The sequence below is a fragment of the Opisthocomus hoazin genome, chromosome 5, assembly GCF_030867145.1.
Source record: "Opisthocomus hoazin isolate bOpiHoa1 chromosome 5, bOpiHoa1.hap1, whole genome shotgun sequence".
NCBI classification, from domain to species: Eukaryota; Metazoa; Chordata; class Aves; order Opisthocomiformes; family Opisthocomidae; genus Opisthocomus; species Opisthocomus hoazin.
Genome location: NC_134418.1, coordinates 69,480,107 through 69,506,161, shown reverse-complemented (window position 1 = coordinate 69,506,161; position 26,055 = coordinate 69,480,107). Strand labels below are relative to the sequence as shown.

The window sequence follows — 26,055 nt, the reverse complement described above, 5'->3', positions numbered from 1 at the left end:
GTTGTTGTGCCTTTTTTTTTCTTTTTTTTTTTTTTAAAAAAAAAAAAGAACCAAACCCATTGTTTTTAAACCATCTCTTCCCTAAATGCTGATGGAGTGGAAACTTGTAATTTCTTGTTTAAATTTTTGACAAAGTTCAATTTGAATAAATGCTCCCAACTTTGAGAGATCAGTGTCCCAAGTTAGTGATAATCAGTAGACATTTCTTTTTGAAGTATATGAAGGATTGTATCTAGCAATCCAGAATTAATATGAAACGGAATAGAAATGAAGCTACTTTTAAAATCTGTAAGTCCATGTGAATAAGGACATTTTCTGCTGAAGGTTAAGTGCTGAACAGAACACTTAAATGAAAGCAAAGCTTCAGTTATAAGAGAAAAAAGCTATGAATTTCATTACGATTGGTGCAAAGCTGAGGAGTCTAATTTCTGTTAATGTCTTTCTGCATCAAATCACAGATGAGGAATAAAGATACAAGGCTGTACATAAACGCAGATAGTAACATCTTTCAAACAACTACTAGATCAGCATGGATTTTGTAGTTGTATAGAGAAATCTCTGACTGAAACATTTATTTCTTTGTAGAGAAGCTAGAATAAAACTATTGATCTACTCTTTCTGGATAGCCTTTTCTGTGACTACCTGTGAAAGGAATCATTGATTGAAATTCTGTTTAGGGATAACTGGTCAAGATACATTTGTGTAGAATCCCACAACTTTGCGAGATACACACTGCATCTCTAAAAGTGAATGAAAGTGAGCTTATATAGGCCTAGCCTTTTCTCTTGCATTGATTTACAAAACTCTAAGTGCAAGGTTTAGTATGAGCAAAAATTTGGATGCAAGTGAATGTGATGCCAAATTAGTGTTAAAAAAACACAGTTTTTAATATAAACCCTTCACAGTGGGTATTACCAATGTATGATTGTCACAGTCAATCACCTTCACCTCATCCATCATATAACAATATTGCAAGACCTGGGATAAGGTGTGTCATTATAAAATGCTAACAGCCATGTTTACAATATTTAAGCCTTTCATGCATAGCTGAAGGATGTACTGGTATCTATCTTCATAGTACCATGCTGTCTTTTCCTATATCACCTTTCTTTTCGGACCAGTGAATTAGTTAAACATGTAGAAATTTAAAGTATAGTAGATGACCTGGTAACATTAAAATAAATGGGGCTGCACGTTGGTCTCAGCAAGGTTTCTGATTACAGTAAAATCCTTTTGACATCATCTTCCCAACAATAACTGCTTAGCTTTCAAAATTTGTTTAGACCTCAAAATACAGTTTCAAGCCTACACTAAATACAGTTGAGAAACACTTAACCTGGAAGTGATACATGAAGTTGTTAAGACTTACCAGCCTGATCACATATTTATGCTGGTGCTAGAGCAGTATGGTTAGGTTAAAATCTGGTGTGGATTCAAAGGCAAATGGCATGCTCCTTTACATTAGTTTCAAGTTATAAATCTTGTTTTCCTCCTTCTATTGCCAAACTGGCATATTGCCTTTTGTCTCGGTGGGAAGGATAAAGAAAACAGAGAAAAAGTACAGAGCTATGATGCTCAACCTGGGAAGCACTATTTATGTCTCTTGCTTAGGCCGGCTAAAATCAAGTTTCGTCATGTACACTTACTGACCTTGGTCCACTGTAGCTCAGATTTCTCTAAACTGCTTTAGTTTGTACTATAATTGTGCCTCAAAGATGAATAGCATTGTAGAATGTGATTTTTTTTTTCCTCCTTTTTTTTTTTTCCTCTCCTCCTGGTTTAAAAAACACAACAAACACACAAACCTCTTTTTCCATCAGAAAAAGGCTGTGGTCAAAGGGATCCAGTATCCTCCCCACACCAGGAGGTAGGCAGGGACTTAAAGGGAAGCGGCGAGTGGAAACAAGTCCAAAATCGGGGCAGCAGGCGAACAGTTTCCTTGCCCGCCACTCCTCCCCAGGTGCCTCTGCACAATAGGTGTGAGGCTTTAGCTGTGGAGGACCGGTCAGTGGATGATGCGGGTGTCAATCCATTTGCACCAAAGCAGTTGCTGAGAACAGAAAGACCCACCCCCTGTATTACTACCCCATCCACAAGGAAAAAAGAAGGGTCAGAGTTGTAAGAAATTCTCTTCTGAAGTGAACAGAGTGTCCAATATGCTGGGCAGACCCTCCTTTTAGGGAAGTCTGCTGCCTCCCAGGAGCCCCAGTGAGAGACATCACTCGGAAACTCCCTAGCCTAGTGCAGTCCGTGGACTACTACCCACTACTGTTCTTCCACGTGGATGAGGATGAAGTTGCAGTACGTAGCCCAAGGGTGATCAAGAGAGACTTCAGGGCCTTGGGGTGGCTAGTGAGGGAATCTGGGGCACAGGTCATTTTTTCCTCACTCCTTCCATTTGTGGGCAGTGATGTTGCAAGGAACAGGCAGACCCAATCTATTAATACATAGCTCTGTGGCTCGTGTCACCAACACAACTTTGGCTGTTTTGACAACGGGCTGGACTATACAACACCAGGATTGCCGGCATTAGACAGGATCCACCTTTCTCAAAGAGGAAAGAGGATTTTTGCTCAGAAGCTTGCAGGGCTCATTGGCAAGGCTTTAAACTAGATGTGAAGGGGGAGGGGGAACACACTGGGCCTGCCAGTGACAAACTATGGGGTGATACTACACAATGGTTAGAGGGATGGGGTGCTAGTACACGCCCTCAGCCTGTTTCCCAAAGAAGTGCTGTGGACACTGCAGCACAGTCAAAGTCTTGCAGAAATGAGTTGGGAACTCTTGAGGCAGTAGGAGCCAACAAAGAAGCTTCTGTGAAACACTCCAAGGGAAACAAGGGGGGTTCCCCTGTGAAGGTGACACGGCCAACAGCCCAGATGAAGTGCCTCTACACGAATGCACGCAGCATGTGAAACAAAGAGGAAGAGCTGGAAGCTACTGTGCTGCTAGAAAGCTACAATCTGATTGCCTTTACTGAAGCTTAGTGGGATGAATCCCATGACTGGAGCATGGTTATCGATGGCTATAGGCTGTTTAGAAGGGACAGGTGGGGAAAGAGGGGTGGAGGCATTGCCCTCTACATCAAGAAATCAATAGAGTGTGAAGAGCTGTCCCTGAAGAATAGTCATGAGCAGGTCGAAAGCCTATGGGTAAGGATCAGAGACAGAGGGGAAAAAGGGAACCTGGTCATGGGTGCCTACTACAGGCTGCCTGATCAAGGGGAGCCTGCTGATGAAGCCTTCTTCTGCCAGCTTCAGGAGGCGTCGCACTTGCAATCTCTCGTCCTGCTGTGGGACTACAACCACCCCAACATCTGCTGGAAAAGTAGCACAATGAGAGGTAGGCAATCCAGGAGATTCCTTGAATGCACTGAGAATGACTTTTTAAACTAGGTAATTGACACCCCTACCCAAGGGGATGCAATACTGGACCTGATGTTCACCAATGCAAGTGAGCTCATAGGTGGCGTCAAGGTAGGAGGCAGCCTGGGCTGCAGTGATCATACATTGGTGGAGTTCACAGTCCCGAGGGATATGGGAAAGGCGAGGAGTATAGTCAGGACCCTAAATTTTATGAAAGCCAAATTCCAGCTCTTCAAAGAGTTAGTCAGTAGGAACGCCTGGGAAATGGTCCTCAGGGACAGGACGGCAGAACAGAGCTGGCAGATCTTTAAGGATGCTTTCCATAGAGCACAGGAGCTCTCAGTCCCCTGTAAGTCCTCAGTCAGGTGTAAGAAGTCAGGCAAGGAAGGGAAGAGATGGGCATGGCTGAGTTGAGACCTGCTGGTCAAACTAAAGGGCAAGAGGGAACTGCAAAGGCAGTGGAAGCAGGGGCAGGTATCTTGGGAAGAGTATAGGGATTTTGCCCGGTTGTGTAGGGATGAGGTCAGGGGGGCCAAGGGGCGGCTGGAGCTGAACTTGGCAAGGGATGCTAAGAATAACAAGGGCTTCTACAAGTAAGTCAGCCAGCAAAGGAAGGTTAAAGAAAGTGTATCCCCCCTGACGAGCAAGAATGGCAACCTTGTATCAACAGATGGGGAGAACGCTGAGGTACTCAACTTTTTTGCCTTACTCTCACCGGCAACCTCTCTCCTTGCCCCTCCCAAGTTGATGCACTGCAAGATGGGGACCAGAGGGGCGAAGCCCTTCCCACTGTAACGGAAGACCAGATTCAGGACAACCTGAGGAACCTGAGCATACAGCAGTCTATGGGACCTGATGCGATGCATCCCAGGGTCCTGAGGGAATAGGCTGAAGTCATTGTCAAGCCACTCTCCATGACATTTGAAAAGTCATGGCAGTCAGGCGAAGTCCCTGGTGACTGGAGGAAGGGAAACATTGCACCCATTTTTATAAAGGGTACAAAGGAGGAGCCCAGGAACTACCAACCTGTCAGCCTCACCTCTGTGCCTGGGAAGATCATGGAACAGATCCTCCTAGAAGCTATGCAAAGGCACATGGAGGACAGGGAGGTGATTCAAGAAAGCCAGCATGACTTCACCAAGGGCAAGTCCTGCCTGACCAACTTAGTGGCTTTCTGTGATGGAGTGACTGCATCAGTGGACAAGGGAAGGGCTAGGGATGTGTTCTGTCTGGACTGCTGGAAGGTCTTTGACATGGTCCCCCACAACATCCTTCTCTGTAAATTGGAGAGATATGGATTTGACGGGTGGACTGTTCGATGGATGAGGAATTGGTTGGATGGTCGCATCCAGAAGGTAGTGGTCAATGGCTTGATGCCCAAGTGGAGACCAGTGATGAGTGGTTTTTCTCAGGGGTTAGTACTGGGACTGGTGCTGTTTAGCATCTTTGTTGGCAACATGGACAGTGGGATTGAATGCACCCTCAGCAAGTTTGCTGATTATACCAAGCTAAGCAGTGCAGTCAACACACTGGAGGGATGGGATGCCTTCCAGAGGGACCTGGACAAGCTTGAGAGGTGGGCCTGTGTGAACCTCATGAGGTTCAACAATGCCAAGTGCAAGGTCCTGCACATGTGTCAGGGCAATCCCAAGCACAAATACAGGCTCGGCGGAGAATGGATTGAGAGCAGCCCTGAGGAGAAGGACTTGGGGGTACTGGTTGACAAGAAACTCAACATGACACAGCAGCATGCGCTTGCAGCCCAGAAGGCCAACCATATCCTAGGCTGGATCAAAAGCAGCACGGCCAGCAGGTCGAGGGAGGTGATTCTGCCCTTCTACTCCACTCTGGTGAGACCCCACCTGGAGTCCTGCATCCAGCTCTGGAGCCCTCAGCCCAGGAAAGTCATGGAGCTGTTGAAGCAGGTCCAGAGGAGAGCCACAAAGATGATTTGAGGGCTAGAGTACCTCTCCTATGAGGAAAGGCTGAGAGAGTTGGGGCTGTTCAACCTGCAGCAGAGAATGCTGCAGGGAGACCTCACTGCAACCTTCCAGTGCCTGAAGGGGGCCTATGGGATAGCTGGAGAGGGACTTTGTACAAGGGCATGTAGTGATAGGACAAGGGATGATGACTTTAAGCTGAAAGAGGTTAGATTTAGACTAGATATAAGGAAGAAATTTTTTACCATGAGGGCGGTGAAACACTGGAACAGGTTGCCCAGAGAGGTGGTAGATGTCCCATCCCTGGAAACATTCAGGGTTAGGCTGGATGGGGCTCTGAGCAACCTGATCTAGTAAAAGATGTCCCTGTCCATGGCACTGGGGTTGCATCAGATGACCTTTAAAGGTCCCTTCCATCAAAAGCTGTTCTATAATTATGTGATAAGTAAGATTACAGCTTTCATGCCTCATCTATAGAGACTGAATCTTGAAAAACAGCTGAAAGTATGAAGACCTTCAAGTTGTCTCTTGTGTTATGTTTGAAATTGAAGTGATATGAATTGGTATAAGACCATTTCTCTAGTGACTTTTTCATCCTGTGTATGGGGTTGTATATATGCATATGAACACGTATGTGCATAGCTGTATAAATTTGTATATGTGTATGTGCATGTTTTCTTGGATTAATTTCTCATTTTTGCTCCATGGAATATTTAATCTGTAATTTTGCAGGGAATTGTTGATTAGATTATTCTGAATACATTCAAAATGCATGTAGAAGATTAACAATAGGCTTGCTGCTTATAAGGTCTATTCCATTTAAAAAAATCTGTTTATGTTGTTTTTGGAATACTTAAAATTATTCATATGCAGTATGGTCCACTGAAAACTAGTTGCCACTTCTTGTAGATTTGAGGTTATTTTAATTTTGAAGGAAAAATGGCTTTGTGCAAACCATTTGTGCTATGTGGATACAGCTCAGCTCGAAATTATAAAATACCTTAAAATCTAATTGTATCTCAGTAGCTGATGACTTCCATGGAGATGGACACTCCGTGAATATTCGCGATTCAATAGCTCTCTGATAGAAGAGTTATTCCTGATGTATAGATGGAGATGATAAGGCAAGAAAAGGTTAAAATACATGTATTAACCGTAAAAGTGGTGGAAGAACTGAGAACAGAAATCTGATGGTTTGTCTTTATTGCATTTTTGAATTTATATGTTCTTTCTTTCCTTCTCTATGTATACCAGTATTTTTCCAAAGACTATGTAACACAAAAATTTGAATTTGGATGAAGGAGTGACTCCTAAACTATTATCTTAGCTGATTCTTTAATATTTTTCTACAGGTGTTAGGAATAATGTGTATATTCATTTGGCAGATTTTCATAAATAACTGGTTATTTTTTATATACATCTTTCTTTTGCAAATTACAGAAAAAATTGTCAAATAAGAGGGATTTTTCTGTGTTCTGAGCAAATATTGCCTATTCAGTACTGTCTAGGAAGACAATAGCACTCAAAATCTAACTTGCAGCAGTTTCCTAGGTAACGGAGATACAACTGCAAAACTGTGTTCTACCAAATGGAAGGAAACAGTCAAGTGTTTCCACTTTTCTACCATTTTTGAGTTTGAATGAAGTAAAAACCCTAGGACTAGCACTATTTCAGAAATTACAGGGCATGGGACTGGAGAACGGCACTTGGATTTCCGTGTGTTTGCTTTGTCTCTTTAAGGTTTCTGCACACCTTCTTGGATTGCAAGGAGGATGTCAGAACACTTGTAAAATTAATAATAGCAGAGGTTTTTTTGTGTCATTTTCTTTTTTTTGACAAAATCTGCTCTGTATTAGAATTAGTCCTTTCCATGAATGAAACAAACAAAAAAAGAACAAGAAAACACAGAATATGCTGTTACTGCTTTCTAGTAATTTTTCAGAAATTAACTATTTATTTGTGTAGGAAGCCTGGTTTACAAATAAAAAAAAAGGTACTAAAAAATTGAATGAAGCTAGTAAGTTATGCACAATGTGTAGATTACTCTTTCATGTATGTAGATAGTTATGTAAAATTTCATAAGTCTTTTCAGAAGTAATATTTGTATATTCCTAGTAGTTTGTCTTTCTCAGTTATGTAAAGCATAAATTACTATTCCTCACTATAAAGGCTGTCATACTTCTAATCCCCACTCACCATTTGTGTGTCATTGGACAACTATTTCACAAGTAATGCTTACTAAATTCGGACATAAATAAAGCAAGTTTAAATTCTTCTCTGTGCTACTACTCAAGCCTGGGGGATGTCTCATGTAAACAGAGCCTTGTTCATGTAATTTAAACATCTGCTTCACATTTCCTTGAATATTACAGTAAAAGGCAGTCATGAGAGTGACATCAGAGGGTGATCTGTTAATGAAGCTGTGCATTGTGTTGATTAGCAGTGCCTCATTGTTTCCTTGTGATCCCCTTATCTGTCAGTTGCATCCATCCAACAGGTTTGTCCTTATGTTCAAGTCTGTGGAGTCTTTGGTGTAAAGACTGCTTTGAATTATGTATAAAGTGAAAATGTTTTAGTGTGGTATAGCTGTGTAAACCTGTTTTACCACAACTGTAATTAGCTTTGATCATAAACTGATGGTTCATCTGTCACCAGCCTGAAATCTGTTGTTAGAATGCATAGTAACATTTAAAAGGTGGGTGTTAGATCAAAATATAATAATTCTGTTACAACAGATTACTTTGATGGACATAATGAAAACTAAAGCAGTAGTAGGAGAAAACTGTATGTAGACTTCGGGGTACAATTGCTGTAGAGTGTTCAGGCTCTTTTTGAAGAGTGTAAATTATCTGTGTTTATGTAAATATATGTACTATAAGGAGTAGACAATAGTTTTCTCCCTACTATCTCTTTTTTTATTTGATGCAGTTAAAAAAAAAACACTTTCTTGTCACCAGTTTCTGAAACAACTTAGCTATGCTTGCTTTTATTTATAATAGCTAAGAACATCACCTACCTTTTATCACAAGTATGAAAGTATGATATTCTCAAGCAGTGTGACAAGACAGGAGAACAGGAAAGGTAACCAACCATTCATCATGCACAGCATGTATCTTGTGTCTACCCAGACCACTGAACATCTGCACTCGCCCCAAGATTTGTCAGATGGATAAATGTTGCACTGTGTTTGAAGGAAAAAGAATTCAGGATATCTTAGCATTAGTTACTATGATGCGTCATCAACAATCACTAAAAAACCCCCAAATTCTAGGGCACCAGAAACCAAAGCATTTATTTGTAATATTATTTTTTTTGTTTTTTTAAGTTAATTTCAGGGTAAGTAGAGTACTGCCAATGAGCTTAAATGCTCAAGTATTGTCCTTTCCTCCTTATATGCAAAGCATGTGCTCATGTGCGATGACTTTGGCATCCGTTAGAGAAAAGGGGATAGGGGAATACTACTTCCGTACTAGAGAGAACCAAGGCACAGTGTGGTTGCAGTGAGTATGAAGCTACTGTTGGAACAGGTATCTGTTGTAGGGGTCAGACTAACCTATTTAGATAAGTGAGAAACAAAATAGCATCTCTTTCAAACTATAAGCGATAGTCAGCAGTGATTTTTCCAAAAGCTGTTAGTGGTACTTTCATCATGAGGTCTAGCTTTCAAACAAGTTAGCGAAGCACTAGAAGAATCAGTCTGGGCTCTAACGAACATAAAAAATATACACTAGAAGCCAACCGACGATCATGGCTGAGACTAACTCAGCTTGATCTGCAGAGTGAGCAGGCACACACTGACAGCAAATTACAGCTATTATCTTACAGACGTGGTGCAAAAAACTCCATAAAGAGGATAGACTTTAACACCATTGTTAAGTATAAAATAATCCTCTGCTGAAGATGGGTTGTAGAGACATGAAATTGCTTTGTGAACTGTATTCACCTTATATTGCAGCTGGTTTTCAACAGGCTCCCATTGTGATTAATGTTTCAGTATCTATAAAACGCTACTTTTTGCATAATTAAATAACATCATCTTTCCTTAATTCTGTTTTCATTAATATTAGAGACATTAATATTTTCTGTTATGAGTTAATACAACCTATTCATAAGTTTGAGCTGCTTTTCAGGTTGAAAATATTTCCAAAGGATATCACAGAAGCAGGAAAGATAAAAATTGTCTTCGTGCAGAACACCTATATGAGATTTTAGCAACACATTGTTAGGAAGCTATGTTCTTTTGTTCATGAGATAGTATAAAGAATACATATACTGATGCAGTGTAACTTAAGATATTTTATTGACATTGATATTGTGGTAGCTTTACTAGGCAGAGAGTTTTACTAAAAGTTTAACGACCTTCTATTCTTAATTTATAAATGAACTCTCTTTTGGGTTAAAAGTAGGAAAAGCCGATAATTCTTACAATACTTTTCATGATCATGTGATACATAAATTTTATTTTATTTCTTTAAATTTACACTGCTTTGTATAATCTCTTATGTGGAAATCTTTGTGCAACCCATGCAAAAGTTGTCCATATTTCATAAAAAAATAATATTTAATATTGCATTGAACATCAACATCATTATTGTCTTTGTAGAGTTAAGAACTTATACTCAATTCTTGATCAATCATTAAAGTGAGAGACTCTGTCTTGTGACTCAAGGAAAAAAAAATTCAGTGTGACTTTTTTGTTAATTTTCCATTTCTTTGTCTAACTCAGACCTAAAGTGACTCATCAAAGATACCGTGACAAATCCAGGATTTGACAGATATTATTAAGAAATGAACAACTTATGTTGTGTACCTCTAAGGTAGAAATACCTCTTTGCAGTTTTAGAATTGCAGGAAGAGAACTATTTGATCAAAAGTAATTTACAGGGCTTAAAAATCTGGACGTGGTAACTAGGTCTGAGCAGTATAGTATCTAAAAAATAGAATTTGTCTTTCCTCCCCTGCCAGGAGTATAGGTGAAATGGTGTTAGACTTCAGCTGCACCAGAGTGAAACCGTACTCTGTCTCCCTGAGGATACCGCAGCCAGAACAGTTATCTAGGGGAGACAAAGATGATACTTGTTTTCCTGGCCCAGTCTCTTGGAGTTCACCCAAATGAATTAGAGTATGTTGAAGTTAAGTGCTCTCTTCCCTCCCCACCACCTGGAGCCTTCCTCCATTTGGATGGAAATGTTTGCTAACTGCAGCTCCAGAATGGCTAAGGAATAAACATGTTTCCCTGCTGAGTATTTCTATGTTAGGTGCTTGAAATGCACTCACCTAGAACTCAACTCTTCCAGACTGTATGTCCTCAATCTCCATGCCTCTGGCAATTTAGGGCAAATATGCAAACACTATGTGTAGCTTAGGCTGTCCGTTAAATACAGCTTGGTTTTGTTTGTTTCTGTTACTACAGTTGGAATTTTCAGGCAGCTGCATAACAAGCAGTGGCTTTTAGAAGAAAAAAAATAATGCTAGAGTGTTTCTGATTCCTAAAAGCAATTTGTCTGCTTCCACAATTTAACTTCTATTGTAGAAGTCCTTTTCTAGAGCCGTATCTCACTAGGATACTGAGAAGCATCTAGCAGCTTTTTCTCTCTCTAACTTATGAAATGGTGTTGGAGGTGTACATAGTGGTACAGTCACCATTATAACATGTATGGCGTTAAGTACACCAAAATAGTAAACTCCAGTCTCATACATGTAAATGAGACATTTCTTGAATGGGGTCCACTTGCAAAATAAAGCAACTGCCTAAGCAGCTTCTTTGTGGTAAATAATTGTTTCTCTGTATTGCTTGTATCATCATCATAGCATCTAAACAGAACGGAACATAGCTTACTTTGCTAATCAGTGTGTTGCTCTAGCCTTGAATTTCACTACTTAAGGTTAACTTGAGTAGTAGCTAACCATAAATATATATATGCAATGAATACATGGTATTTTGCTGCTCCACATTTACATACTTCAACTTATCAAAAAAATTTTAAGGTTACCTTAATAAAAACAAGAACTTCTAAAGTGTTTCTCTGTTCAAAGTGTACAACAACTGATACAAGAGGATACTAGACGTACTTTGGTTTAGAATAAGTAGTGACTGTAATCACTATATGTAGGACATTTGCTGTAGAGTTTTACGCTTTATAGAAGACTTGATAATGAAAAAATAAACTAGATCTTGTCAAAGGTATCATTTCTCTTCCTCTGGCAATCCCACCTTGTCTTGTTCAAATAAGTTTGGTATGTCTAGTAAATGAAAACGTAGAGCTAGCTCATGAGCACTCAAGTGCAATTTCTACTTTCTGAAGTCAAATATGATTATGAATTAGATTCTTTATAATGTATCATTTTCTATTATATTTGCAGATTTACTGCATATAATACATTGCAATATTCATTTTACAAATGTTTATATGAAATGCTTGACCAAAGGCAGCATTTTAAAAAATCTTCAGATAGATTCACCTTTCCAGAATGATCTAAATGAAAAAACTGCAGGCTTGAAAACTGTTAAAACTTTCTTTAGTTTCCACACACAGAAAATTTTGCGTAAAGAAAGTATTTAGAAACGCGATAATTTTTTGGCCTTAATCTGAAGACCAGGTAGGAAATAATATGGATCACACTACTACAGAACTAATTCCTTGCCTCATAAAGCAACTCTATTGGTATTATTATAGGAAGTTAATACTTTCTGCTTTTCCTTTTTTTTTTTTTAAATTTACTTTTAAACTCTCGATAAGACATCAACTTCAGAATAATCTTGTGTTGTGTATTTTCTTTTCAGGGGATAAATGTAAACCTACTGAATATACCAAAGTGAAAAATATGTTACTGGATCTACAAAATCGGAGATACATTGCACAATCAAAAGATAAAACTGTTGGTGAGAAAATGGCTTTAAAGAAACTTCTTGTAGATCAAATGTTTAATTACTTTGATTCAGACAACAATGGACTTGTGGATACTAGTGAATTATCTCAGGTAAGATTTAGCTTTTGTTTCCATTAGTACAGTAGCTATTCAGTTGTCTTTGGGAATTACACACATGAATATGGTGCCTTAGGATGCTTTTACTTTAGAAAATACATGACTCTCAGAGGTGGAAAACTTCATTCAAAAATTTTAGAGAAGCTGAATTATTCAAAAATTCTGCAGTGATTATCCAGAAATTTGAATACAGTGCTTTGGGATATACCTTCGGGGGTTAGAACACAATGAGTTGCTTTGATCACGAGTCGTTTTATTATCCACAGCATGCTATTGTAAAGTCCAACTGTATAGAGGTATTTTGGAAGTTGAAGACAACTAAAATGACTTTTTAAATCACTTCTATAATTCTAAACAAGTATTATTACTTTATACAAGTTAGGGCTAGAGAAGTGCAGAAGTAGTCTTGAAAAGAGAGTGCATGGTAGTCTCTAAACAGCAAGCTTTAACTAATTACAGATCTAAACCAATAATTTTTGCTCTGGTAGGCATGACAGCACTAGCTTTAATCTACCTAGAAGGGTTAACTCTGTTAAAGAGTGTTATTATGGAAAATGTACTTTGATTTACTTGATAACGTAGAAGTCCATGTTAGAGAAACTTAATCGTGGCCGAGCTATATAAAAAAGTCTGATAATGGGCAGCCACTTGAAAATTCAAGACAAGTAAGATTTGTTAGATGCCACTGTGGATTGTTATCCTATGTTTTAATTTGCATGGCAGTGTTAAGAAATATTTACAAATGAATATATAATACCTAAGGTATTAGGCTGGAGTTACCATTTCCATATAGTTAACTTCTAAGATTTTAGTGGCAATTTCCAGTATCAGAGGCTGCGTGCAAATATAAATATAATTTCAAATAATAACAAACTACCTATTTCAAAAAAACAATTAAAATATTATTTTTTTGTACTTTATAAGATTAAGTTTTCCTGCTGTAAGTTTTCCTGCTGTTCTTTGGATTCTTTTAGAACTTCAGCCTCCAAGGGAATTTGGTGCCTGTATATATTTTACAAATAGTATTTTTGTGTTTGAGTATACTAAGTGAATACAAAACATACATAAGAGTCACAGATATGGGTGTGCAAATTATATTTAATGCTCACAGATATATATCACTAACACTCGAAACAATGCGATAGTGATTAGCGTATTGGTTTGCAGTCTAAAGAAACTGAATTTGAAATCCTTCTTTACTTACCACTTGAAAACAGTTGGACTTTGTTGCCACAGCCCTCACAAAACTACTGGAAAATAGTTGAATACTTTCACTAATACAAATCCATTATTTGATTATCAGTGAATTATCTTTTCATTAGAGGAGCAGGACTAAAGCACTAGTGCTGAAGGTCAGTATCAAAAATATTTTGCAGAATTTGCAGGTTTGTGTAGAGCAACAATTCTTCTCTTCAGTTGCTACATGCATATTTTTCCTCTTTTCCTTTATTTCTTTGAGTCAATCATAGTTTAAAAAAAATAAAATTCATTATGGTGTTTTTAAACTTTCTATACTTACTTTTCCCACATACTTTTTGCCTATAAAAATGAATCTATAATGGCAACAGTAAAGTAATGCTGTTCTCACAAGTATAGAAACAGGTCAAACAGCCTTAAAACCCAAACATGGTGGTACTTCGTAGTTTTGCTAAAATTCATTGCAGAAACATCAAATTATTCAATCTAAAGAATATTTTAAAATAAGTTCATTGTTAGTGCTGTGTGATTTGTTATTATATGTTTTGCGAGAGACACAGCGAACTAACCTGTTGCCCTCATAAATCGTTTTTTAGTCAGTTTAAGCACAGAAGAAAAAAAGAGAAGCTATACTGTTTATGGTGAAACCTTCTCTATAGCAGAAGCTTAAGCCGAGAACATTTGTGTCCCTTTTATACAGCAAAAGGAAACACTGAATCACCTTTGTGAAACACAGAATAGTGTGCGGCTTTGCAGTTAAGAAACCACCTCCTGTATAATCTGAATATTTGTAAATCTTTGCCTTCATCTGATGGAAGAGGGTTTTATCCTGCATATTTACTTAAAAAAAAAGGGTATACAACTCGGTTCTCTCTGAAGACTTAAAATAAGACAATGAATTAAAAGATCTCAGAGCAGTATCTTCAAATGAAATGCATTGCTTTTCAGAACATTATCTATGATTGTTCAAAACTTGACACATTTTTTTTTCATCGTCCTGTAGTTTAGCCCGATGAATGTTTTTTGTTCTTGTTGAACATAAAAGCTTGATAAATCAAGACTGTTTTGCAAGGTGGGATTACACTCTTGCTCTCTTCTGTCCTTAGTGTATATGATAGCTATTAGTATTTCTAAAAATTTGAATTCTACAGTAGGAGAAAAGAAACAAAAAGACCTCATCTTGAATATGCTGCCTAGAAGTTGTTGATTCACAATGTGAGTGAGGTCCCTGCTGCTGGGAGAATGCTGGCCCAATTAACATTCTTGAGAATGTGGTTATTGAGGGGGAAGGAGGGGTGGTGGTGGAAGAACGTTAGAAAGGTCTTTGAACTTCCCCAGAGATGAATGGGAGACGTTATTGTACTTTTGAAAATGTTCTCGGGATTAGGAGTATTTTTCACAGTTGTGCTTACAATACAGCCAAAATTTTGAGATCTGCAGACTTTTCATAAATAAGAGTGCCTGTCTGCATATTAAATTTAAGCATATTAAGGGTATATGAAAAATAACATACTTGTTATAGAAAGCAAGGTGTCCTGAAGTAATTTATGTACACATGAATATAGAACTTCAGTATTTAGTGCATCCTAAATTTTACATCTCCTCAATCTTGCTGTGCAGTGAGTGCAATCAGGCTCTTGGATTCAATTTTATTCTCTCATAGATGTCCAGATAGTCATCATACCCAACATAAAATTGAAATGAGTCAGTTGGAGATTGGAAATGATGACAGAAATACTCCAATTTTTAATGATGTATTTTGAATCAGAAATCATAAGGTTCTTGCATTTGCATCTTGATGCAAGAGAAATGAACATTTTTCTCCCAAAAAAGTAAAATTACTGCTTGTTATTAAAAAGCTGTTTCAAATATTCAGAAAGTTTAAAAAAAATATCTCAAGTATTATGAAAATAAGTTAAAAATTGGCAGGCTACTTTCTTTTATCTGAACAATTCTGGCATCTGGGTATAATTTTTTTCATGACTTTGTAGTCTAATACAGAATTACAGTTAAAAAGTAATTATAACTCCATTAAAAAGTGTAGATGTCAGACAAGGTAGAGTGCAATGAAGGTAGAAAAGTGGTGGGATTATGTAGCTCCATGCAGGCCAAATGAACATTTTTTTGCCCATATAATTTCTTCTCTGACTTGACTGCTTTCACTGCTGAGCTGAACTCATTCAGTGTTCTAGTTTCCAAATACTATTTTGGCAAGTCAGATGTGGTTTGATTTTGAAAGGACTTACTGGTGAATTTAACCTTTTAGACCACGCTGTTTTGGGAGATAGGTACTAATCCAAAATATTATCTGCCCTTCCAAAAGAGTGGGCTATGAAATAGGCAGAATTTTCATCATCTTCATCACCTCTGGTCTAACAGAAATGCAACATATCTGCAAGATTTCTAGTCAAGTGGAGTGGCTCCTTGAAGGGTTTGTTCTGGTTTATTTTTAAAAGACTTTGCAAGAATTTAGATGAATCCTAAATAAAGGAAGATAATTTATTCTTCTGGTTATATATGAATATTTAGTTGTTAACAGACTCACTTGTTTATCTATTGTCTTGTATGTTATGCAAAACCAAACTGGAATTATAATACAAAGTTATAAATGGAATATCAGTGTTTCTGTCACAATAGACTGCTTGATTACTCTATATTGTTGTAGCGTATAGAAGAGAAAAACATTGAAGTGTTATGAGGAGACATGGGAATAATACGTGTTTTTCCAGTGATGAATGCTGTTATTCCTGTATGGTGGAATTGCCATTTTATAAACAGTAAGACTTTTCTGGTTACCATCAGCGAAAGATGCATAAGCTCTAAGAATACTTCATCTTGCTAAACAGTGAAATTCAAGTTCCTTCTGTGTGTTAAATGGAAATAATCTATATTTGCTTAGACGTAGAGCTGCGTTCCTTCTATTTATGTCTTACACTAGTGAGCTAAGCAAGCAAAATGTTATAGAAAATGGAAGTGACACAGTCTGAAAGCAAGTTGAGTATATAACAATAATACATTTTCCTCTTCCTTTCACGTATTTTAATGATCTATTTTCTGGAGTCATAAAAAGAATTTGGCATCCTTATTTACGAACTGATATCTGCAATTTCAAATACCTGGATACTTTTCGGTTATTTACCAATTTATTATTGCATTATGTTATTAACATAGGACAAATGAAAATAAGTTACATTTTTATAAAAACTCCTCCTTCTGCATTTTGTTTTGATGTTTTCTTTGTTAATTCCAGTTAGTGAGACCAAACCAAAACAATCAAGAGACAATCAAAAGAACCATTCACTCTCGGGAAAGTGTATTAGGTTCATCATTGTTTCAAGGAATGATAAGTGAAAGTTAATACTGTAAGATTAAATATGCCATTTTCACGTATTGATTTAATATGCTTCAATTATAGGTGACATCAGAAATACAGTTTTCTCTTAAAGTGTAATGAACCTTTGAATAATGTTACATATCCATGTGTGTTTGTAGATAGGGTCGGGGTGTGGGTGTATGTGTGTATAGCATCTTTACATGAAGCATCAATTCAAGAGTTCTAATGTAAAATGTACAAAAAAAGAAATGTTTTTTAAGTAGGAAATTAGGTACTATTGTGTTTATGGCTATGTGTACGTATACGTACTTATCTGTGAATATCCGGAATATGCCATACCTTAGGAGAGTACACTCTCTGTAGATGAGTAGAGTTGTATCTATAAACAGCTTGGTTGCTATATATTATCTTAAAAAAAAGTAATCTGAAGGAATGATACATTTAATCAGTTTACTTCATACAGCATTAATTGCTGCTAAATGTGTAGGTGAGATAACATTTTAATTAGTTTCTTCCTGCTGTTTATTCTTTAAGTTCTTTTATCTCAGATTTACTTCCGTCACTGTCAGTTAGAATGTTTGCTAACAAACTGTTTTTTGTAAACTGAGAACAGATGTGTGTCCTTTTTTATGTGACAACTTAGCCTGAATTATGGCTCCATCTTTTTCTTCAAAGATTAAGATTCCTAAACTGTGTTCCCTATGATGTGCCACTGAGATCTGAAAGAAAAAAAAAAATAATGATAATGCTATTGCACTTTATGCTAGCTGATACTTCATGGCAGTTGTTTGCACATCTACAACTAATGTAAATTGCATCTTTTCTGTCAACATTGGTTTCTCAATCTCTGGCCTTTAATTTTTTACCTTTATGACTTTGGATTTTGAATTCTATCGGTGGTATTACTATTTGTTATTTGGAGGACTTGGAACTGGGAGAATGGATAATAAGTCTATCTCCTCTTTTTGAATTTTTGATCAACTCTGGTATTTCTTACATGTGGCATAGGCAGAAGCGTATGTTGCCAGTTAAACTGTAGTCCTATTTATTTTCTGCCTATTAATTAGGGATACCTTATTATTTAGGTTCCATTACCTATTTTTACTATCACTAATCTAAGAAAAACTGAACATGCACTATAAGCATTACAGAATCACAGAATGGTAGGGGTTGGAAGGGAACTCTGCGGGTCATCTAGTCCAACCCTCCCGCCGAAGAAGGGTCACCTACAGTAGGCTGCACAGGATCTTGTCCAGGCGGGTCTTGAATATCTCCAGAGAAGGAGACCCCACCACCTCCCTGGACAGCCTGTGCCAGTGCTCTGTCACCCTCAGAGGGAAGAAGTTCTTCCTCATGTTCAGACGGAACTTCCTGTGCCTCAGTTTGTGCCCATTGCCCCTTGTCCTGTCACTGGGCACCGCTGAAAAGAGCTTGGCCCCATCCTACTGACACCCACCCTGCAGATATTTGTAAGCATTTACAAGGTCCCCTCGCAGCCTTCTCTTCTTCAGGCTGAACAAGCCCAGCTCCCTCAGCCTCTCCTCATAGGAGAGATGTTCCAGTCCCCTCACCATCCTTGTAGCCCTCCGCTGGACTCTCTCCAGTAGCTCTTCATCTTTCTTGAACTGGGGAGCCCAGAACTGGACACAGTACTCCAGATGAGGCCTCACTAGGGCAGTGTAGAGGGGAAGGAGAACCTCCCTCGACCCGCTGGCCACACTCTTCTTGATGCACCCCAGGATCCCATTGGCCTTTATGGCAGTCAGGGCACACTGCTGGCTCATAGTTAACCTGTCGTCCACCAGGACACCCAGGTCCCTCTCCGCAGAGCTGCTCAGCAGCAGGTCCACCCCAAGCCTGTACTGGTGGATGGGGTTGTTCCTCCCCAGGTGCAGGACCCTGCATTTGCCTTTGTTGAACCTCATCAGGTTCCCCTCTGCCCAACTTTCCAGCCTATCCAGGTGATGCTGAATGGCAGCACAGCCTTCCGGTGTGTCTACCACACCTCCCAGTTTGGTGTCATCAGCAAACTTGCTGAGGGTACATTCTAACTCTTCATCCAGGTCATTGATGAAGAAGTTAAACAAGACTGGGCCCACTACTGACCCCTGAGGGACACCACTTTTCACCAGCCTCCAACTAGACTCAGTGCCGCTGATGACAACCCTCTGAGTTCTGCCATTCAGCCAGTTCTCAATCCACTTCACCGACCACTCATCCAGCCCACACTTCCTGAGCTTCCCTAGGAGGATATCATGGGAGACTGTGTCGAAAGCCTTGCTGAAGTCTAGGTAGACAACATCCACTGCTCTCCCCTCATCTACCCAGCCAGTCATGTCATCGTAGAAAGCTATTAGATCGGTCAGGCATGATTTCCCCTTGATGAATCCATGCTGACTACTCCTGATAACCTTCTTTTCCTCCACTTGCTTGATGATGGCCTCCAGGATAAGCTGCTCCATCACCTTTCCCGGGATGGAGGTGAGGCTGACCGGCCTGTAGTTCCCTGGGTCCTCCTTCTTGCCCTTTTTGAAGATTGGAGTGACATTGGCCTTTCTCCAGTCCTCGGGCACCTCTCCTGTCCTCCAGGACCTCTCAAAGATGATGGAGAGTGCTCAGCAATGACATCTGCTAGCTCCCTCAGCACTCGTGGGTGCATTCCATCGGGGCCCATGGATTTGTGGACGTCCAGATCGCTTAAGCGATCCCTCACAGCGTCCTCCTCGACCAAGGGAAAGTCGTCCTCTTTGTAGGCTTCTTCTCTTCTAGACTCAAAATAAAAAGAAGAATTCTACATAAAATTTGAAAGTGGGGGAAAAGAAAAGAGCACTTTTTAGGGATTAGTAGTGAGATATAGCTTACGAACACTGTGATCCTAGTACTAAACCCTAACATCTTGATCTGTGTTTGCTGCCTTTACTTTTATCAAGTTGAAACACTTCCCATTAATTTCTTGCATAACGGATGATTCCGTTACTCTGTTGGATTAGGATTTATTATTTAGCTACTGGAATGACATGTAAGGAAAAAAAAAGGGTTATAAATACCTTTAAAAATTAGATTTTTTTCTACCCTATATCTAGCTATTTGATTAATACCCTCATGTATATATATGCAGCATGTAAATATTTCATATACTTGGGTAGACAGCTTGAAGTCTTTTCTTCAATCCAAAAGGAGCGTTTAGGATCCTCAGAGGTGTGTAAGCATTGCCAAATCTAACTGCTAGATAACCTTGCAGCTATGAATTTCACAGTTTCTGGTTAGGAACAAAGTCAATCCCTAAAGCCTGAGAATAAATGTTTTTAAACAAGAGGACCTTAGACACCAGATTGTGTGGGCACAGTCTACTGGATGGCTACTGCAAAATATAGAAGAAACAGTTTCCAAAGCTGAGGTTACCTAGAATATCCTTATCTCTATAAAATGAGCCCAAGGTTAGGCCAAGCAATTTTGCTTCTTCAGTTACTTCTCTCTGGCTCTATGATTCTGAAATTCTGCCCTATGAAACAGTGTCCTTTGAAACACAGCAACATGCTGTGAGGGAAGCTGGACCCAGCTTCTTTTCCTGGGCAGGTCCAAGGGCTGGTGCTAACTGAAAGTGGACACGAAGTATAATGGTGCAGGATTTTGTTTGCACTCGTGTCAACATTTTTTTCCGTTGTTCAGCTCCAAAGCCACAGGCTCGGTGTACCAGTAGCTCTGGATCTAATTCTGACGTGCAGAATTTTACTCATGCCATCTGTGTGGTCCCAGTACCTATTCTGCTCCTGTACTGTGGGCTAGACATTTACAACTTCAGCATTATACTAACAGACATCTAAGAATACATTTACATCTTCTGGGTCAGATTAGATCTCTCCCCCTGCTAAGTGTGGAATTGGAAAGGCAGGGAAGTGTGATTCTCATTGGAGTAGTTTGCAGAGAGAAACCTCATATCTGAGCAGCATAATTCAATTAATATGGGATAGTGCTGAGATAATACCCTTAACTGAACTTGAGTCCACACCTTTGCATGCTGCTCTTTGTGGTTTTACCAGTTCAGATCTCTTCTTGCTCAGGGATCTCTGTATCATGACCCATTCTGTGATTCAAAGGTCCCCTATTTTTTTTCACTCTATCTCAAATCAATGAAGGTAATGCTCTGCTACAGACACCAAATAAAGGATGATGTTGCTGCCATACAGAACATGCTGGTAAACTATAAGAAGAATACTGATTTAACCTGGCTAAGGGAAGTTAAAGCAAAAACAAGGAAAAATTTACCAACCTTTATTACTAATTTGATTTCATAAATGTTCAATTCTTTTAATTTCCACAAAGGTATACTGCTGTGAAAGATTATGGAAGAAGGTAATTGAACCCTCTTGTTCAGTCAGAATTAATTAGGAACACAATTCCCAGTGTTTGGCATTTGATGTACTCTAGATCAAGTACGGAGTGATACTGTTGTGATGAGATACTTGCTTTTAGGAAAGATTAACTTCATGTTAACTGAACCACCACACTCACAGTAAACGGATTTTTTGTTTGTACTTGTATTTCTGCAGCATTTTCTTTGGGGCAGTGCATAAAGAATATAAATCACAGGCAAGCAAAAAACCACTGACTGACAAAATTTTTGGTAAGGTGGACTAATAAAGGAAATGTGTTATTTCTGATCTAGTTTCATAACATCTGTAGACTTTCCATTGTGGCTGTCAGAAATCAAATTGAAATGAGTGAAATGATCTATTCTGACATGCAGTTGGACATTTTTAACAAGAACACCTTTCCTAGTCTCCTAAAATTTGGAGTAGTACTGACTAAGTTACTGAGAGGTTTTGAACTTAGCTAACAGTGTACTGTTTCATGGGAAATAAATTGTTATGTACTATATTTTTTAAAAAACACATTATTTTCCAAATAATACAAACCCCTCCTCCATGTTTCAGAGAACATTCTGTTCTCAAAGGTAAAGTTCATAGTTCAGAAAAGCCATATATAATTTGAAAATTTAGATAAATTTCTATGTTTTCAGTGTTTATGCGTTTTCACAATGAGCCATAAACAGAGCAGTTCTTTTGCTGTGTCTTACCTTTTACCTGTTCGCGATACGGGAAGAAAATACTTCACTGTTTTTATGGAAATGTAAAGTAAAATTTGTGAGCATAAATATTTGTGAACATTCTCTGGTATGAATTTTTGATTCAGAAGTCTGAAATCAGGTAATCCCCTGTATGACTTGTATGGCACAATCATAAAATTTTGCAGATCATCTTAATCATGCTTTAACCTTTATAGTAAGAATTTTGTTTCTAGCATGTGATTCACTAAAAATTTTGTCTGTTTCTATCCTGCCTCCCTAACTAATTGCTATTTTAACCAAGGAGCAGACAGGCTGGTTTTAAAGAATTTACTCAATAATCAGTTTCCTTGTATTTTACTCTTCTCTCCTCCATGGACAGAATATAACAGAATTTAAAACTTAAGGCACACTGCTAGATCATCTATAATACACAAGTTAGATTAAATGATCTAAGTTCTATACCACAGATGTGGAACTTTATTCTATTCCTACTACAGTTTCAATTAAAAAAATATAATGTCTTGCTTTTGGCTGAAGCAAAAAGAAGTGTGCAAAGAGGCGTACAGCCTTGATTCGAAAACAACTTAAGAGTCCCAGGATTCAAGGTTATTTGCTCCTGTAGCTTTTCTTTTTTGCTTTCAGAGGTATTACTTATTTCTCCCATCCTATTAACTTTTGTTTGCCAAATAGAAGCATCCATATTTATTACTTTCCCCTGTGAAAGTACCTATGGAATGTGATTTGGTCAATTCTTATTCTCCCTTTAAAAAAAAAAAAAAAATTAAAAGCAATCCCCCCCCACCCCCCAACAATACAAATACTGATTTTTCTCAGCTCTCTTAATGTAAAGTATCTTCAGCAGTCTTCCAAATACTTTTATGGATCTTTTCTAACTTGAACAATTCCTTTCTAGTTTCTCAATGTTAATATTTTAGTATGTGCAAGTTAAAATTGAATGTTGTGTTTTGATTTTGGTCCCACCATTGCCTGTTTACCCCCAGTTATCTTGTTACACTTCAAAAGATCACACTGCTTGCTTAGGCTACCGAATGGCCCTGGAGTTTGAGACTTCCTTATTCACAGCAAATCCTGCCTCTTTTTCAGGTAAAATGCTTTCCAGGGCCCATTTATCTTCACTAAGGTATGGTCTAGGTTCTTATTTTTAGACGAATGACCTTACATTTGGTTCTATGAAAACACAGATCCTTTTTCTGAAAACATCCAACCATGTGATCCATTTCATTCCATATGCTGCCCTGTCCTTCTCTTCATTATTATTCACCTCAATAGTATATATCATCTGCCAATTTTCTTTTTACATTTATTTTTAAATTGCCAAAAAGGATTGGGGTGAGACCTCAGACTTTCAAAATCCCACAGGATTGTTTCAGCCATTGATGATTCCTTACAGATACCTATTTTTTCAAGTTCTGCAATTACTGGCATTATTATTCATGCAGTATATGGCTTATTGACACTGCATAGCATTATTTTTCTCTTGTAATGATGTAGGGTATGAAATTCAAAATACCTACAAGAAACTATTATGTTTAGCAAGCTGACTTTGTGAATGATATTCCTTACATAAGTAAATGAAAATTGGGATTGTCTGATAGACTGTATTTTCTAGAACATGGTGTTAAAATACCGTGTTGTGATAGCACTTAGAAACACAAAAAATATTCACAGTCTTAATTTGGGAATTCCACTGTTTATTTCTTGAACCAATACTGACAATTTCTCTTGCCCTGTTTGAATCTTTGTGCTGCGTCATTATATGTCTCACCTTATGGAATTTCACTGATAAGTGAAGATCTGTTAGAAGGTAATGTCAACAAAAATAAAGGCTCCTCAGCTGGTGAGTTAAGGACTCTTGTGAACAGGCAGTTTGACTGTGATGATTTTAAAACACTAGATGCAAGGAGAAGTTGCTAAACAACTTCTCTGTTGGCTAACGTCTTGGTAAGTAGTCAGCTTTGCATTGCTAGTCTTGTACAGGTTGTAATTTCATATCACGGTGGATCTGGTCTAACTGCAGGCTGCTACATGAACAGGTAATTTTCAAAATCCAAATCCCCACACCCTAATGCCAGCTCTGAGTTGTACCTCTTGTGACAGAATATTAATCCCCCACCCCTTCAAGAGAAAAAAAATAATGAACTGACCGAAATCTCCACACAGTTTAATTTTGCTTTCCATCAGAGACAAGGGCTGATCCACAGATCCTGTGCAGAGTCAGGAGATGGCTAGATCCAGCGCAAGGGAATTCCTACTGGGTAAAAATTGGAACAGCTGTTTTAGAATCAAATCACAGATAAGTAAGATTACTCATCATATGAAATCATTTCTGTATCTTCTAAACTCTGTCCCCACGGACATGTTGGAGGGTTTATCAAAAAGGAGTTGAATATTCCAAAGAACCCCAAAGTATATTGCCAGCATAAAGATGTCTAACCATAAACAAACATTGAATCTTATATCTGTAATCAAAACTACAGGTTTAATGAAGAAGAAAATTAGATAATTGCCAGACAAAAGAATCATACCTGTCCATAGCATCATTCTTGGAAATATTTCAATCATTTTGGCTAATCCTTTTTTTAGCTATTTTTATTTCAAATAAAATTGACCAAATATATTTTAAAAGCATCATAAGAGAGATTTCAATTCAGAAGGTTGAAGGTGAGAACACTAATATACAATTAAAAATATGATACTCTAATGGCAGGTGTTGGTGGGCTTTAGCATAGGTTTTATTGCATCACCTTAGGTGTAAAGTTTAATCCTTGTTTGTACAATTGAAGCTGGTAGGAACAAGTGTCTTAAACTATTACAGACTGCCTTTTATGAAAAACAAGCAAAAGAACAATGCTTCTCACCCCAAATATTCCTTTTTCATGAAACAGCTGTGATTTTTAAACACATTGCATGGCCTTGAAATCTCTGAGGTTTCTTCTAGAGTGAATTTTTCAATGCACACAGTTGTATCTTCAGTACTACTTCTAGAACTACAGTGGGCTTATGGTTATTAGTTTTTCCCAGGCTACATTTTTGTCCTTTATGTACTAGCTGTAAGATCTATACAATTTCATTTTTTCTTAATTCAGTTTAATGTGAACTTAATAAACAGGCTTTTAGTTTGAGAGAAATAGCTAGCACAAATATTCAGGTAGCGTGGTATGTATCTTTAATTAAGAATAGCTAAAGCTGGTTTTGTGGTGATTTTTCTGATCTTTGTGAATGGTTTTCATACTTTCTAATGTAGTAACACGGTTATTATCTTTTATAATGCTTTTATATTAATATATAGAGGATTACTTCTGGTAGGATAAAATGTTTGTGTCATTTGTCTTTACTGTAATGCTCCTTTTATACTTTATTATTTGTTTAGAAATTTTCTGTTCACTTGAATAATAAATGAATGCATTGCTTACTATCCTTGCTGATTCCTTTGCAGAGCAACTGAAACACAAAAGCATCCGTATCCCCTGTTTTTCAGAAGCTATCATATAATAATACAAAAGTAATGGTTTTGCAGTTATTTTAGGAGACATGTAGAGAGTAGGAAGAGTAGTTATTTTACAAAGGAATTAACTATAGTTATATTTATTTTTGCAGTGCCTGGTACAAAACTTAAAACTCTACAACACTACAACTAGGAGTAACATTATGTTTGATTCTTTCAGATATGTGCTAGTGGTTTTAATACATTTGCCATGTAAAATGAAAATTCTGAATATTTGTGATTATCAGCATCTTAAGTCTTTGGGTGGAATAGAGATAGCTGTCTACAACACATACAGTCTTTAAACCAAAACAGTGCACAAATTAAAAAACATTTCTCTGGGAGAAGGCCCTTTGAGTTAAAATCTAATAGCTATTAATTATGATCTGTTTACAAAGTGTATGTGCCCCCATTGAGAAACAGGAGCTTTCTCAGGTCAGCTGCTTTTATAACAGGAAGATAATAGGCTTGTCAAAAGCCTGTAAGAAGTTGATACAATTAGTAGCGTAATAGGTGTTTATTTTAGCTATTTTTGAAAATGTTTGAATTTGTTTTTTGTGGTTAGGAATTAGACTGAGAGGAAAAAGACTTCATGTCATGTGCACTTGGGAAATTATAATCTCAAATATATTTGAATGTTTCTTCATCACCATTCCTCT

The 26,055-nt window shown here is 37.9% G+C and overlaps 1 protein-coding gene across 4 annotated transcripts in view; it reads left to right on the top strand.

Annotated features, from left to right (window-relative positions):
• FSTL5 (follistatin like 5) overlaps positions 1–26,055 on the top strand; it is a 318,510-nt gene that overhangs the window by 155,457 nt on the left and 136,998 nt on the right. For all 4 annotated transcript variants that reach the window (XM_075421652.1, XM_075421651.1, XM_075421650.1 and 1 more), the window contains one exon: positions 12,090–12,286. In XM_075421652.1, the coding sequence (XP_075277767.1) occupies positions 12,090–12,286 (197 nt within the window). The remainder of the gene's footprint in view (positions 1–12,089; positions 12,287–26,055) is intronic.